At 35.2% G+C, this 17,095-nt stretch overlaps 2 protein-coding genes, 1 long non-coding RNA gene and 1 other non-coding gene across 13 annotated transcripts; 1 reads left to right on the top strand and 3 right to left on the bottom strand.

Moving 5' to 3' along the window:
- Window positions 1–2,779: 2,779 nt before the first annotated feature.
- On the bottom strand, window positions 2,780–10,338 carry wdr82 (WD repeat domain 82). Its single transcript, NM_001166268.1, is given in 9 exon segments — window positions 2,780–3,007; window positions 4,433–4,575; window positions 4,664–4,733; window positions 7,762–7,917; window positions 7,996–8,112; window positions 8,187–8,286; window positions 8,378–8,444; window positions 8,928–9,025; window positions 9,990–10,338. Coding segments are annotated over 9 exon segments (942 nt in total). The 5' UTR covers window positions 10,151–10,338; the 3' UTR covers window positions 2,780–2,977.
- Window positions 8,551–8,633, bottom strand: mirlet7j (microRNA let7j). The gene has a single exon (NR_030245.1). It is a non-coding gene; the product is annotated as a microRNA let7j (primary transcript).
- On the top strand, window positions 9,813–11,755 carry LOC100536148 (uncharacterized). Its single transcript, XR_002459111.3, has 3 exons — window positions 9,813–10,998; window positions 11,102–11,218; window positions 11,341–11,755. It is a non-coding gene; the product is annotated as an uncharacterized lncRNA (long non-coding RNA).
- Window positions 10,680–16,927, bottom strand: cplane2 (ciliogenesis and planar polarity effector 2). Of its 10 annotated transcripts, none has more exons than XM_073952891.1 (7): window positions 16,731–16,927; window positions 16,450–16,602; window positions 13,037–13,161; window positions 12,818–12,954; window positions 12,205–12,298; window positions 11,294–11,427; window positions 10,765–10,866 (listed from the first exon to the last, which is right to left on the bottom strand). In XM_073952891.1, exons 1-6 carry the CDS (start codon window positions 16,834–16,836, stop codon window positions 11,413–11,415), a joined length of 630 nt encoding a protein of 209 aa, XP_073808992.1. In that variant the 5' UTR covers window positions 16,837–16,927; the 3' UTR covers window positions 10,765–10,866; window positions 11,294–11,412.
- Between the last annotated feature and the right edge of the window lie 168 nt (window positions 16,928–17,095).

The following is a 17,095-nucleotide window of genomic DNA, read 5'->3' as shown; positions in this document are numbered from 1 at the left end:
TCTTCCCTCTTTTTTTTATTTTACAAACTCTTTGAGAAAATTTGTTTCTGTTATTAACAGAGGTGAAAAGAGTACTGAAAAATACTTAAGTAGAAGTACCATTACTTACCCAAAAATGTAGCGCAAGTATAGTGAAAGTATCTGTTGTAAATATTATTAAATATGAGTGAAAAAGTACTCAAGAGTAGTGAGTATTACGCTGTGAAAGGTTGAAGCGTTTATATGCAATTTATGCCTGTGTTTGTAAACGTACCATTCTGTAGTGTATTTAGTGACTGTTTAGGGCCCTTTCAGTCCTCATACAGTAAATATCCCCATTTTCTCTTATCAATGACATTCAGTCTAAACAGTCTCTGGATTAATGCATGTAAAGTATCTTCTTGGACACTTTTATGGTATCAAATAGTTTGCTGCAAGTCTTAAAGTAGTTGATTATGATGCAATTTACTGTCTTTGACTGAACTTGATTAGACAGGAATCGCAGGACTGATTTTTCTAATCCACATAGACAAGAAAAAATAAAGTAGTGACTGCTGGTTGAAAGAAAGTAGTGGAGTAAAAGTACCAATACAGCAATGTACTCAAGGAAAAGTAAAAGTAGGAAAAAAATTACAATTTCTGAACAAAACCCTGAATAATTTACAGTTATTTCAGAACTTGTAATCTACTTTACACCAATGGTTATTACTATTATTATCTAACATTTTAGGTTTGAGCTAGGGCGGGGCGATATGGGAAAAAATGCAATCTTCATAATTATTTTTTATATTGAATGATAACGATATATATTTCAATATAAATTATTAATGCTTCCAGATTCACTGCAGAGGCATTTGGGCAGAGCTGAGCTCCAGCGAGGGGAAGCTAAATTAGAGGGTCCACTAAATGACTTTTACGGTGGCCGAAAATTTGGTACATGTCTAATATCAACACACTCTTAGATTCCCATTATTGCACATTTCCTCTGTGTGGTTGGCTCTTAGATCAATATAGAGTAAAAAAAGTTCAGTTTATCATTGTTTTTGACATAAATTTTTATCGCGATTCGATATATTGTTTATCAGCCCAATAGTTTGCGCTCTGTATTGTAAACAGATTTTGTCATAATTTTACCTGTTTTTAATCACTTTGTAAACAAATATTTTAATATTAATCTTTATGTATTTATGTCAAATGTAACCCTTTTTTCTCTGCACTGTTGATATCAAAACATGAATTTTGAGTGTTTTACCCTCACAATTATGCCTTTTACAACAAAGGTCAAACAAACTACAAACACGTTAAAAGCGTGGTTAAAAACAATTTTTACTTAGGGTTACAAAACCTACTGAACAGTTTGAAGCTTTTCAGAGACCATTCATCTCAATACTTATATGTTATATTTGACAGTGTGGAACAACGAATCTGTGACCAGAAGCCAGTAGTTTGCCTCGACATGGTTAGAATAACGGCCTGTTGTCCTGAGCACGTGTGTTATGGTAGCAATTTTATCTTTTGACGGAAAATAATAATAAAGTATGATTTAACATACTGAATGTTCAATGAAGAACCGTTTCGTTCTCACCTTTACAGCTGGAAAGCTCCTTTCAGGATAAGCTCGATACAGTAAAGTCTGCTTATTATATAATGAGGTACAACACAGAAACACTGTAAACAGGTCTGCTGAGTTTGTCCAATAAGACTCTGACAAAACAAATATGCAAATAAGCACGTAAGCTCATAGATGGTATTATCAGCGCAGTGGTTATCGTTGTTAAAAATAAATAAGTACATTAAACAAAATAATGTTTTGCGTGCACATTTTACAGTAAAACAAGAAATAGCGCAGTAAGGTCTTTTGGGCCACAAAAATAATTATTGCCTTAATGCTGTTTATAGATTAACATGGCTAAAGCATACTTAACCCATTTCTTAACTACACACAATTTTCTATTATTATTATTATTTGATATTAGACATTACAGCTTGATTGAAAATAAAATATAGTTTCTCAAATGCAATTGACTGACACAGCTGGTTCTTTAATGCACACTTTTAGAAATAATTTTATTTGGGCAGAAAACTAATCGGTTTAACTTTCTTTGTGTGTATTCTCAGTTACAATCAAGAAATCTTAAAATTAAATGATGATAAATTTATGTTGAACACTGAAAGTCTGGGCAAGTGACAAGTTTTGTACATGAAATAAAAAGTTTCCAAGAAAGGATTATTTCAACTTTTAAATAAGAAAAGGTGTAATGTGTGAGGCTAACCTGAAAAAAAACCCTATTTGGATTAAAAAATAAAACAAATTACAGTGACAACAAAGCTACAACTCATATAAATAAAATGTGTTGTTTTGTTAGTGCAAAGTAAGTTACAAAACAAGATGACGCTTCAGAGAGGCTGGTCAGTGTATACTGATTATAAAATTTGTTTTTATAAGCAATTTACAATGCTGATATTACAAAGAAATGCAACAGAAACAGGTAAAATAATGGTATAAAAGCAGTTCCCCTCAGACACAATTATACTGGACTACACACAACAGCTAGAAGCATTACATGTCTGAAAGGCCTCAAAACCAAATCTTTGGAAAGTTGTATAAACATGTTTATTAAAAAAAAAAAAGTTCCATTGACATTTTTTTTTTAGATCGCACAAGATGCTAAATCTACAGGTGCTGACTTCTGGTATAGTTTGGAGAGCTAAGATCAATTCTGCTGGATGTTTTACATCACCTCAGTTTCATTGAGCACTGTTACAACCTCAAACAAAACAGAATGTGTGAACAGATCACTTAATGTTTTACAAAAACTTTTTAATCATACAAATATAAAATGAAAAAAAAATAATAATAATAATACAACTCGGCATCAAGCCAAATCTATTTACAGTCCAAAATTCCCACGGTGAACATCTTCATGTGTGCCAAGAGAAGGGTGAATGACGCCACCTGCTGGAAGAACATCACAGGCCGACTGATGACAGCTGCCCATCAATCATCAATGGTGGGTAACCAGAACGCCTGTGCAGGGGACATTTCAGAATATGTTTGTGATATACATCAGGAATAATGATGCATCTATATACACCTTAATAAAATGGGAATGGCTGGTGATATTAACGTCCTGTTTGTGGCACAATAGTATGTGAGGGGGCTTGTAAATAACTCATGAAAGAATAAAATTGTTAAAAGCAAGCACATCATTGTTTTTTTTGTGTGAAATTCCCAATAAGTTTATTAAGGTGTGTCCATTTAAATGGCCCACCCTGTATGTGTATATAAATATAAATATATATATATATGGCCGTCAATTAGTGACTACTGCAGTATTTACACAAAGAAAACGCAGAAGATTTTAAGGACAATTTGACAACCCTGTGTACTCTTTTTATATCACATTTTCCCCATTCCATTTCTCCAATAATTACCATAAAAAATTAGCAGTGAATGCTACTGACTAAAATACCTTATACTAAAAAGGCTGTTTTATACAGTTGTTTTATGTTCATCTCTTAAGTTCTTTTTTTTTAAGTCTGCATCACAAGTCACAAAAATAAACAATAATAATAAAAGTAATACTTTAAAATGAGGCTAATATTTTTCTGATCTATTTACACAAACAAAAAACACATATGCTTAAATAATTGTTTTGAGTTTAACATTCACAGACTACAGTCCATAGCAATTTCCTTTTCATTCATTTAAATTCTGTGAATCTTTTATAGTAAATTATACTATCGATTAGATTGCACCATTTGACATTTTATTATTTTCAGAAAGCATAGAGTACTAAACGAATGCAAAGTAAAAAAAATGCCACTGAGATGAACAGGAATACTAAGGCATATACTGATGGCTGAAGGTCTGGGAACTTTGGCAGATTTCAATGGTTAAAGAACCACCCATGATGCCATTTCAGACTGACAGCTTTACCAACCAATAACCATTCGTTTTGTGTTGTGTCTTATGTATGTGCGTGGAAGAGTCTACAGAATGCCTAGCCATATGCGTCATCCATTCAGGTCTTCAAACGTTTACAACAACGCATCAATATACTTAATGATCTGTCAGCAAAACATATAGGAAATCAGTAGGAGATGTATGTGGACGCAGACTGAGATAAACATTGCAGCAGTTTTTTTATCCAATCAGACTTGTTTCCAGGTGGACTGGTTAATATTGCTGTACACTAGACTCCCAGAAATCAGAGGACAACTGATGATCTGTTAAAGTGTTTCCAATTAAGTGTGCCATATGCATCAGACATTTAGCCACATGTCCGTGAGCAGTGTTTGGCATGACATCTAAGACTAACTAATTCATAACTACCTCCAAGTTTCTCCCAAAACAAGTTTTGAAAATGTGACAAATTGCACATATTCCATCTACATATACAGTAAGTTATGCCAAACATCAGATTTGTGTCTACCTTCGGTTAAGTCTTACCATGTTAGAACAGGCACTGGCAAAGGTCATGAATTTGGGGTTAAACTGTAGACATGTAACAGGACCAGTGTGTTTCCCATCCAGAAGCGCTACTTTCATCCCACTCTCAGCATTCCACACATGGATCTTCCCATCTTCTGATCCTGGAAATGTTGAGGAGACACGATCAATCTCTGTAAACTCATCTTAAGTCCTTTTGTAGTCCTGTGAGAAGCTTAAGTGAAGACTTACCGATCATAATGAACTGAGAGTCTGGTGTGAAAGAAGCCTCCAAAATGACACCTTTACTGTTGTTATAACCCTGCAGTAAGAAAGAGAAACACTCTTAAAAGTGCCTTATTATGCTTTTTTCTAATATAATCATAAATGCTTTGTAATAATTAGGCTATTTATTAATTTATGATGTAATATTAAGTATTTTTGAAAAACTTTTTACCTCAAAAGATTAAATTACATTGGTTAAAAAAAAAACAAGCCCATTAAATAATAGGTGTCAATTTACCAGAAATGCCATGACAGCACAGTAGCACTATAGCAAGCAGCATGAAAAAGTATATACTACATAGAAATGTCCCATCTGCACTTTATGAGTGAACTTAGCTCTTTCACTGAGCATTTGTGGTTCATGCACAGAGAAATATGTGCAAATGAGCAAAATATCCACAGAGAGTAATATATTAAGCTAGTTTGAATTGAACGCAGCACGCACACAAGCAAGTAAGCGGTGCAATATGCTATTCTTGCGCTTTGATTGACACAGCAACTTAAAAAGAATGGGTTTCATAGTTCTTCACTTTCTGCATCTTGCATGAAAGCCACTTCACAACGCATGGTGACTATGGCTAGAGGAAGAGTGAAACCAGACTGCTGGCCAATGTGGGGCAGAATAGCTTTTTTTCTGCTCATATTTTTGGGCAATTTTCTCTTTCAGCTCAACCAACCTCACTTGGCAGAGCTGTGATAAACAAATCTGCCAATAAGGTTTTGTTTTAAGGGGAGGAGCAACTCCAGGGTTTCTGCAGGTTTTATCAAGTGAAATTTAAGGACATTTAAGGATTCTTTTCAGGACCCTTCTAAGACCATTATGAATGAAATTTTAAACGTGTAAAGAGCCAAACACTAAGGATGTTTGGTAACAGCCAGATTGGGCAAAAAGAATGGGAAGATTATTTCTTAACCACATATCTTAAAGTGTCCTGAAGGATTCGGATTTCTACCTTCCAATCCATCTCATCATGGATCAACATTTATCCTTTTCTCATCATCCTGTTTCTCATTACTTTTATTAAAGATGATTACTGAAAAATGAATAACGCCAACACATTGCTTAATATAAGAATGTTTAGTGCATTTGCCTGTCTCTTTGTTAATATTTTTAGGAGCCACCAAACTGGGTCAGAGGTCATGGAGACCTTGGGTGGAACTGAAGGGCTGAGGACTGGAAACAACAGTTTCTATTGTCATTCCTGCAAGTTAATATTAAAATTAATTAAATAAAAAGTATAAATTTATAATGTCTAAAGCGATTTTGCTATTTTTACGGTTAATTCTTTTAAAGTGATTCTACTTTTTATTCAAGAAAGACATTGTGTAGTAAGGATAAAACTGCCTGAATGTAGATTATACCGGTTTTAATCAGTTTTGATAAAGAGAGTACCCTCAGCCTTGGGTAAGAAACAGATTGTACTTTCAGTGTGTGTGTTCATTTGATTGTGGATTCGTTTCACAGGTCTGGAGTCAGCTCTAAACAGTGTAGTGGATGTCTGACGTTTATATGCTTAAGATATTGTTCGAAATTGTACGCTCGTACCCACATGGAATTTTTCCAAGTCTGTCTGTGTTTTAACCAATCAGGGTAGAACACCTATATGTATGACGCAGTTAATGACCTTATGTGAGAGTATAATTGTTATAGATTTGTGATTGTAAGCAGAGTGGCCTAGGAACTTGTGAGTGTTGAAGCTGGCTTCTGCTGATGAAACTGCAAACTATCTTCAGTAAACTTTAGTTATTTATTTAAATCTCTGACACCAACTCTTTTTCATCTGACAGACTGGTCAGTCTTTGAGCTAAAACTGTAAATTACCCCTACAGTCCATACACTTTTCTTTCCCAACATCTTTCTTTTTTAATGACAAGTTTATCATTGTTAAAAGTATATTTATTATAAAGAAAACTACAAAAATATATATTTGTTTGTTTTTTGTCCAAATTAATTGAGTAAAACACCCTTACTTCTGCAAATACTTTTTTTAGAGAATTTGCTGTATAAATGTCTATCATGTCTATTCAATTGTATCTCTTTGCAATGAAAACTAAAATATTTATATATATATATATATATATATATATATATATATATATATATAAAAATTGATGGGTGTCTTTTAAAATTAAGTCCAGTTTAAAATGATTTAAGACCAACAACACAATATTTATGTGAATTTAGGACATTTTAAGACCCTGCGGACACCCTGTACACCCTCCACTTGTTAAGTCGTGACATATGGAGTACTGTTTTAGGTCCAAGCCGCTACTCATTTGAATCGAGAAAATGTTTGTTCATGGCCATTTTTAAGTCATATAACACTTTAAAATGAATTTTATATAAAATCATAGTGAACACAACAGTCTCAGGACATACTGCATCACACACACCAATATTTCACCAATTTAAAAAAACTGTATCACTTTCTGGTCATCGGATACAAGGCAAGGATATTTATTGCCATCGTGATTTTGGAAAGTATTTCAGCGCTTAGTAAACGTTTATTATTACCATTTTGATGAGTCTCCCCATTTAGTTTTTAATAGATCGCTTGGACTCAGAAGCTTACACTTAACAAGCGAATGTCACACCCTCTCTTCATGTTTCAGTCAAGATTATGTTAGACACTGAATAAAAATGCACAATTGAAAGCACTTCAACAGGCTTTAAAAAGTGTATATTAAATTAAGGTATTATCTCCCAAACGGAAGATTCTGAACGGCCTGAAAAAAAGTCATCAGTAATTCCAGGTTTACTTCCTACATAACCCAACTACATAGGGTTGTAACTAATTTGTATGCCAGTTTATGGTCTTCATTGGCCGGTATGGTCTGTAAAAAAACATCTAATTTGACCCTCAATAACTGTAGTTATATCCGAGGTCTGAAAGTGTTTTGTGCAGCAAAGGCAAAAACACATTGTATGCACTGAAAGAAAATGTTCCTTTTGAACTTGAGGTGAATGCAAACTTAATGTACGAGACCTCCATAATAAATGATAAATGAAAAACTAACAGGACTGCTTTTACAAAAAAAAAAAAAAAAAAAAAAGTATTTTTTACCCCAAACGAGTGGAGAACAGCTCCTTTAAAAGCATCCAGCACTCTGAGTGTTCCTCCATTGGTGGAGACCAGAATGAGCTTTCCATCATTGCTGAACTTGAGACCCGTCCACTCACACGTCCGCTCATATTGCAGTTTAAATGTGGCAAATGGGCCCTGAGACAAGAATTTTTTTTACTTTTAAAACATCCAATATAACAGTACAGTTCTTTGAATGCAAATGTATAAAGTTACCTTATCAAAAGAGCGCAAATCATAAAGTTTGACCATCTCAGAATTCACTCCTGCAGCAAAAATCAACCCCTCGGGATCAAATGAGCACACAGGTTTCCCTTGCAGGTGCATGAGGCCCTGTGAACACAACCATGATTAGAATCAAGTACACACTAACAAGAAAAACATACCCAAATTAAAAAACAGCTTACTTGACAGTTAGGCGAGCGAAGGTCCCACAGACGAATGGTTTTGTCAAGGGAGCCAGAAATGAATGTGTCATCAACAGGGGACATAGACAGGGCGACAACCCTAGAATAGCATAAAACCCACACAAAAAGCCATATAACACCAATATTCAATTGTAAAAACAGGATGATAATTTAATGGCACAATTCCTCACCTTTTATTGTGTCCAGGAAAGTAGCGAATGTACTTATTGTCATGTAGAGACAGGTATCGTATAGTATCTGTGACAGCACAAATGTGTCAAAATATAACAACTAGAACAAGATTTTATTAGAAAAAATATAAACATGTACTGTATACCATGTCAGATGAGTGGGCTCAACCCTGGGCAAGGCAGTAGTCTGTACAGTTAGCTCCTTAACAGGGCAGAATAACAGACCCTAAAAACTGTACAAACAACTACCTCAACCCAGAACAGGCAAGGATAAACAGCCATACACAAATACCAGTAGTAAAGCTTAGGAAAAACCTGTTATTTAACTAATGTGTACAAGATTACATAGAAACGGATGCATACACTTATTATGAAAACATAATTATGAAAATGTAAGGTGAAAAATAACACTCATAACATTGAGAAATTTAATAAAACAAGTTAAAAAGGGCTCAGTGAATAAGCATTTCATCCCTAAAGCTTAAAATAATGGAATTTGCTGGGGGAAAAACAGCACGTTATCACACTAAGGTTTGGTAAAGAGTCCTACCGTCAATCTTGTTAGAGCTGTAGACGACTGTGTTGGCTGCATGGGTGTATCTGATGAGATCCACACCATACTTCTTACTGTAAAGCGTCCGTTTGGGTCTGATTTAAAGAGGGAAAAGGTTAATCTGGTTTATTAGATAAATAACATGCAAAAATTCATAACATAATTTGATTTTACAGTCAGGAGGCGGCCGATTATTTTAGGAGGCGTGGATGCTAACAGTTAGCACGCGTCTGTACATTAGATTCATTTCAGAGAATCAGTTTTTTCAAAGAGCTGATTTGAAAGAATCGGTTCAAGATATGGCGATTTTTTTTATGTCGCTACGTTACGAATGGTTAGGGTTTTAGAAAAGAAAATATAAGATAATGATTTAAAATAAACAACTAGACTCAAAACAAGAACATGGCTGCAAAAGGTTTTACTATAGCATATTTTTTTTCTTGCTTTCCAGTACAAACATCTAACGTTAAAGGTTCACACATCGATACACATTCACGAAGCAAACGAACAGTCTTGTTTTGAGAATTTGGTATTTAAAAATTAACAAAAAAGTGGTAATAGACTCAAAAAAGTCAAACAAAAACACTTAATCCAAATAAATAAGTCATGTTTCACCTTAAAATAAAATCTGTTCAAGTTCTCTCGCAAATTAAACGCATATCAAGTAAATGTATCAAGTTACATAACAACAAAGCAATAAAACAAAAAAGTTTTTTTAAATCTCAAATTTTGTTGCAGATAATTTTCAGCAGTTTTAAGACATAATACTAAATGAAGAACGGAAACAGCTAAAAAACGGAACGAAGCTCAGTGATTCAGTTCAAGTGATTCACTTGAAAGATCCGAATTACAAATAAGAGACCGCTAACTGTACACACAAACGCATTCAAAACACAACACTCGATATAAATAGGCAATAATTGTCACGATTAACATTATAGCAATAGATCTAGGTATTTATCCCATTTCAGTAACTTACATAAAACACAACAAACGCTGAATTAAAACGAAACAGTCAGTTGCAGGACAACCACATCGAATAAACTACAAGCGACTTACTTTCCTTCCTGGCAGTCGTACAAGACAATCGAGTCATCGTCGCTACTCGATATTACAGTTTCTCCATTTGAACTGAAGTCAAAGCAGTTTATTTTGTCGGAGTTCTCTCGGAAAACCTTCGCAACCCTGAAACTCCTCAGCACACTGTCTGTGAGCTTCATTGTGGCCTTTCTTGCCTGGCCAGGCGCGACGGGATCGTTTCGTTAAAACAGCGACAAGTTTGGGTTCTGGTTAAACAGTCTTGTGCGTTGCGAGTGTGTCGTGAAAATTTTGTTGACCGAAAATGGTTTTCAGATGTGTATTTCTGTCACATTAAAAAAGCCCGCCGACAGAACTGGTCAATGAACTGGATTACGAAAGACGAGATGAAGCTAGAACTAGCAAGGTGACTTACAAAATGGCCACCACCCCTGCGAATGTTTTCAGAATAAAAGTCCCATTACGATTTAGGCTGACGTTGAGGTTGGAAGGAAGTTTTTGTTGGTTAGGGTGATTTATTATACGCTCTGTATATTAACCTTCCATTACGTACACGAAAAACAACGAGGTTATTCTAGTAATTTAGTACTGAAATGACAGCTGTAACGAGGATGCAGAATTTCACATGAGTTCTCCATATACTGTTTTTCATTTCTAGCAAGGCTTACCCTTAATTTTTAGTAATTATGAAACCACATTTGCAGTTAATCATTATTACATTCAGTTTCCTTTACAATTTTTGAGTGTTTTTACAGTTAATTTCAAAGAGGATATTAATATCACACTACAAAATTACCTCTTCTTTCTCATATGACACATTCTGCACATAGACATCAATTCTAGCCTCACCCAGAACCCCAAACACAACCAGGGGTATAAAAGCAAGTACTGCATTGTTCTAAACAAAAACACAGAGAAAACCAGCATCAAACGTTTATGAACCATTAAAGTCTTTTTGTTTAGAAAAAGAACAGGATTAATTAATTGTCCTATGCTTTCTAACAAATCTACAATGGCAGGTGTTTCAAAGGTGAGTGTTGTTTAAAGTCTAGTTTGAACACCTCTGCAAACAATTTGTTAATGCTGTATGATTATTATAAATTAACCATAAGCTTGATTTTTTTTTTTCAAAGGGTGAAATTTGCACTGTTGGAGATATTTACGTATTAACAGTGAATGTAAGCGAGTTTGCACCGGAAGAAGTTATAGTAACCTCAACCAATAATGCAATACAAGTCTTTGCAGAAAAGGTAAGCAAAATAAACCTAAACATTTTGAAAAATTTTAAAGCTTAAACACATTAAACAAAAATATATTGTATTTACTCCTTTTGGTTTGTCTTTTTCAAATTTTCCCCTGACTTATGAATCAGTTGGCATCAGATGGCACAGTTTTGGACGTCATTCGACAGAAGTACCAATTTCCAGCTGATGTGGATCCAATGTCAGTTACATCGTTTCTAGGGAAAGGTGGATTGTTGATGATTAAAGCTCAAAAACACACAACAAAAAACTTGTGAACTATGGATTGAAACAAAGATGTGAAACCTGTTGCTTGGATGCTTATTATTTTAGAAAGGGTACTGTTTTCTTTGGTTTATTGAACAAAATGTTTTATACTTTAGCACAGATTTTTATTTTTGACTTTCTGAATATACACACATAAATCTGTGACTATCCTGAAATTACAAGCACATTCATTTATTGAGATGTCATTTTTATTTTTGGTCACTGTTTAAAATATTTGCACTTAACACTACTAAAATGTCTAATAAACATGTAAAAACTAAAAAACATTTATTTCCATATATAGCAGCATATTGCACATACAAATTTAGTCATATTAGAGTAGGAGTTATAGGCCATTTCAGTGTGGTGATGTCACTGGGCCATGAATACTTCTTGCTTGTTGTCAAACTATTTCATATCTGTAAAAAGAGGAGATTCAATCATAACTGGATGTTATAACAGCTATTGCAAGAATATTTAATAATATGTGGAACTTTTTGGACTTTCTAAAGCTATGGAAATGTAACAATGTAACAGGAAACACATCGGGACCATTGTTATGGTTAACATCACTCAATTTGGGTCTATACAATGATTTCTGAGCTTGTTTCTCTGAGAGCAGCCTGTGGAGAGATGGAGACAGATGAAGCGGCCATACAATCCTGGTGCCACAAGTTTTCCGCAAGGGCATTTAGCAGAGGTGCTACCTCACCAAGCCCAGCACTCACATCACCTCCCACACGGAAAACCGGAAGACCCCACACCTCCTGAAAATGTGTCACGTCGCTCTCCGTCACGTCTGTGTGCATAAATAAATCAAACCTGCATCGTTAAGAATAATAACAATACACAATATGTTTTACTATATACTAGGATGTACATGCATTAAAGGACACTCCAATCTTTTGGTAAATACTGCGGAAGAATAGTTTGTAGCCATATTGACATCTAAAATAGCAAATTTTAAATTTTGTGTTGGTCCTAGTAGACGATGTGACTACAGAAGAGCTTTAAATAAGGAAATTATGGAAGCTCTTTTTTTTTTTTTAGCGAGATGCTAATGGTCTAATCCGATTCAATCATTTATGCTAAGCTAAGCTAAAAGTGGACCTGGAATTTGGCTGAATGGATTTAGAAATTGTAAAACTCAACTGTGTAATTCTAGATGACTTTTAAAGTGAGTAAAATATTCTGAATAATATGAAATGGGTAAAATCTTTTACCATTTTAATTTTAGTTTACTTTTTTAACATCTATGTATACTTTATTCAACTTTATTTATCCAATTAAAACCCCAATTCTACACCAAATAGACACTCTGAACATCTCATTGAAGGATACTTTGTGCCAACCACCAATTTAACCACACGATCTGAAGGTTCTGTGATCCGTGATATTTGGTTAGTAAGATCGTCAAAGGATCCACGGTCAGTAAAGGAGAACAGGAAAAGGATGGCATCCACCTTTTCCTTACAGGACTGAGGAGAAAAGGTCGACAACATTATACATTAACAGTGAAGCAGAAGATGTAGTTAAAAGGAAATGTAAATGACTGCTCACCAGCAACATGTGGTCAAATCTACGCATGGCACTTTCACCACAGTCCCAAAGCTCGAAGCGGAAAAACAACACACGGCCACTTTCCTTTAGTCTGACAGGCCAGAAGACCACAGTTGTTTCTATGCCTAAAGGACAGGAATAAAGATCCCAACAGTCTTGGAAACTCCATTCACCTTCTCCACAGGGAGAAAACAATAATTGATAGTTTGTAAAAAATAATGTGATCTAAATACTAAGAACCACCAATAGTTCATTGTTACTGCATAAAACATGTTGTAGTGTGGTTTTATTGTTAATGACAAATAATAATTAAATTCAGTCAGATGCTACTCTTGTTTGGAAACTCAGAGTTTCTAATTTGTAATTACAACTTTGTTGTGGCATACAAGTGCTTTACACTCATCAATGGGGTAGATGAACACAGACTTTTTATTTTCAGCCAGCCAAGCTGACAGCTTCTGGTGAACTGCCTTTCCATTACAAAATTGCCACATTTAATATCTGTTTTCTCTTCTGTTTTTTCATCTTTCTTTATAAGTAATCTTCACTGCCTGATAGATGTTTGATATAAAGCGGGTCTTAGAATGGAAAAGAAGCACTGCATTAAATTTTATTTTTCCCCACCATCTCTTTAAAATATGAACATTTATTTTACCTCAGTATTTTGAATGAAGTTTCTGTGGTAAGAATGTAAAATAGTCACAGAAACCTTTCACTGGAAGTTTATCATTGGCTGAAAAACACTAGCTGTGCAAATACCCCATATATTTTAATCATTTGGAAAGTCCTTTTGCTTTTTGTTCAATTTCTATATTAATGTCTTGGCTTCAAAATTTTTAATGTTGTGCTTTACCTAGTTTTTTTTACTTACAATGCTTTTAAAAAACAATATGAAAGAAATACTCAGAAAAAAATGTTTCCAGAAGCAAGACTGCCAATAAAATGGGTGGAAATTAATTACAGCTAATGTTTAATTATGTTTATCACCACGTATTGTAAATTAATAATAATAATTCCTTACATTTATATAGCGCTTTTCTGAACACTCAAAGTGCTTTACACATTTTTGGTGGGAATCACCTCATCCACCACCAGTGTGCAGCATTCACCTGAATGACACAACAGCAACTACAATGCACCAGAATGCTCCCACACACCATGAGGAGAGGGGACAGAGTAATAAAGCCAATTATGATATGGGGATGGTTAGGAGGCAGTGGGCAAATTTGAAACTTTTAAAAACCCTTTTTCAAAGGACACAGGGAGTCAGTACCTCGGTTTAATATCTCATCTGAAAAGACATCACTCACTGAGCGGTATAAAGCCCCAATCAACATACTGGGGCATTAGGACCCACACACTGGTTGAGCGCCCCCTGCTGTTCTCACTAACACCATTTCTAGCAGCAACCTAGCTTTCACATGTGGTTTCCCATCCAGGTCCTGACCAGGTGCAGCCCTGCTTAGCTTTAAGGCCTGTTTCCTCTGAGTGGTACAGTACGGTATGGTTCGGTTTGGTACGCTTTTATGGCCGTTTCCACTGTCAAAAGGCATACCTAACCAAACCGTACCGTACCACTTTTTCAGCACCTTTTCGAAAGGGTCCCAAACACAAGAAAGGGTACCAAAAGGCGGAGCTAGGCGCGCAGCTGATTATGTCATTCGTTTACGCAACAAAAAGCCAGAATGTAAACAAAGTCCATGTTTGAAATACACAGTGAGAGATTTATATATACATATAATAACTAGCCATGGTCGATCCGGGCTTAAACAAACCTTGTCGTCGTCTTGATGAACAGCCACAAACCCATGGAGTAGAGCAGAATCTACCCTGTGCCGCATAGTTTTTTACGAGCCAGTCTGTAGCATGAGCGGTTTCGCTTTCTTGCTTGCGCTTGCCACGCATCTATATCTGAAATAACAAACTTCTTGAGCTGATGATAATAACGTGCGCTTGATTATTGACAAGCTTTGGAAACCCGATCTTGTGAGAAGCTGACAAACTTGAGAATGACACATTCAGAAAGAAAAGGACAAACGCGAGAGTGGAGGGCGGAAAAAAAGGGGAAGCAAAGTAACACGTTATTTCTTTAGCCAACGTGAACAAACTGCCTTGTTTTATTTTTTATCATCACCTTTTGGACTAATACGAACTGGGAATGATGGAATGACTCTCTAACAGAGGCTGCATGAGCTGCTGAAGATTACAGACACAGATGAGAGGTTTTCACTGACTGTAGGCTATACTTTGTTTTGTTTTGAACCTAATTAAGGACGAATTGTATGCTGTGTGTACTTTTTCTGTAGTTGGTAACATATCGGGGACTGTAAGGGGCTGTATGTGTTCATATATGTTCATTTGTTTATTTTTTTAATATAATTACAGACGTTGCAGTAGACTATTTCGCAGTGTCATTGATCTGCAGTTATAATCAACTCATGTTCATAGAGAAGTTAGTAATAAACATTTATACACAAATATTTATGTGTAAAGCATTGTGAGAAGTGCTTTTCATATGATATGCGAGCGACCCCTAAAGCTTTATTGTAGACATTTTCTCAAGCGAAAATGACGTCGACTGAAACTTTGTCATTCAGCACGCCCACCAAAAGGGTACCCTTGGTAGTGGAAACGCAAGCCTGATAAGGTGACCCGTACTGACCCGAACCGTACCGTACTGTACCAGTCAGTGGAAACAAGCCATTAGTGAGCAACCATGTGCGAGTTGCAGAAAGTTAGCTCTCGGATGGGATGATATCTTGAAAGCTTGACGTTATCAATATCATTGTTGAAAAAATACTGGATGTTATTATTAAGCATGTTTGTCATAGATTTTTTTTTATTTGTTCAACAATTAAGAGTGTTTTGATATGGCTGCACACAATCCCAGTAACACAATTTTGGGGTTTAACACCATTTTTGTTCAGTCTAATGTAAAAGAAAAGAAAGCGTTTATTTCATAGGATTTGATCAGTTTGTGTTTGCTTTAAATTAAATACTTTTTACAAATCGTTCTCTTAATTTGTATTTTTTTTCTGCTACACTGAGCCATAAATTTCCACTTCAGCAGCATTTACATCTGCATTCTGAATGTTTTTAAAGAGGGATATGCTAATACATAATTAATTTTCCGGATAATATGATTAACATTCTGTTCCACAAATAAATTTGTAAATGTATAGTATTTCTGGCTTCTGTTATTTGGTATTTTCTCTATTATGGAGTGGCAAAAATAGCTAACCAAAATCCCCTTAGCAACCGTTGCCTCAAAGGTGTCATCAATAAAAACATAAATAGGTCTAAATAAATATTAATAATACCTTAATTTCCCTGCAAATGTCCGAGGTGAAAACAATAATTTAAAAAATAAGAAGAAACGTGATTATGAGTCTGATTTGTGTTGGTTTGCTTACCTGTGGTCTCGTAGTGCATTTTGGGCAGGTCGAGTCCAGCGAGACGGGCAGCAAGCGCGCTCTTCCCCACTCCAGTTTTACCTGAGAGAAACACCTTGTAGCGAACGAGGTCCACATTCATCTGAGGAGGCATCATTGGCGCCTCTAAGAGCCCTTCACGTTATTTTAACAAAACCGAAATAATAATTTATTTTTATGTTGACTACAGCAAAAAAGCGAACAAACTATAAGTGATGCCTATTAAGTTACATTAGTGCTGTATCCATGGTCATCATCCTTACCAAACTTTCGCCGTCTCTTCTTGTGCAGTATTTTGCTGAAAAACTCTCTGCTATCAGGACAGCGGTGCCAGTCTGACACGATAATGGATCCAGGTGGGACAGACATTTTAATTTAACACAAGTGCAGAAAGATATTGTGCACTGTATTGTGTGATATCAAGTAACTTTCTATTCGCGAACGTGAAGCCATCTGATTTGAACATCAAAATGTAATACGTCAAAATAAAAGTCCGTTATTAAACGCCTAAAATCGTGTAAAACTACTGATAAACTGAACTGAAGCTGAACTAGCAAACATGTTAAAGATGAGTCAAAATGGACATTTATTATTATAGAATATTTTAGGATTTATCATATTATGTAAT

The sequence above is a fragment of the Danio rerio genome, chromosome 6 (genome assembly GCF_049306965.1).
Source record: "Danio rerio strain Tuebingen ecotype United States chromosome 6, GRCz12tu, whole genome shotgun sequence".
Taxonomy (NCBI): Eukaryota; Metazoa; Chordata; class Actinopteri; order Cypriniformes; family Danionidae; genus Danio; species Danio rerio.
The sequence above is the reverse complement of the archived record's forward strand: the minus strand, read 5'-3'. Positions and strand labels throughout refer to the sequence as shown.

Bases quoted from the DNA above. Each gene is read 5' to 3' on its own strand.
- cplane2 (XM_073952887.1), bottom strand. From the start codon at position 16,836: ATGTCTGTCCCACCTGGATCCATTATCGTGTCAGACTGGCACCGCTGT. The intron at 16,603-16,730 runs GTAAGGATGATG...AATAACGTGAAG, and splicing joins GAAGAGACGGCGAAAGTTTG to GGCTCTTAGAGGCGCCAATG. The intron at 13,162-16,449 runs GTAAGCAAACCA...CCTGTCCTTTAG, and splicing joins AATGCACTACGAGACCACAG to GCATAGAAACAACTGTGGTC.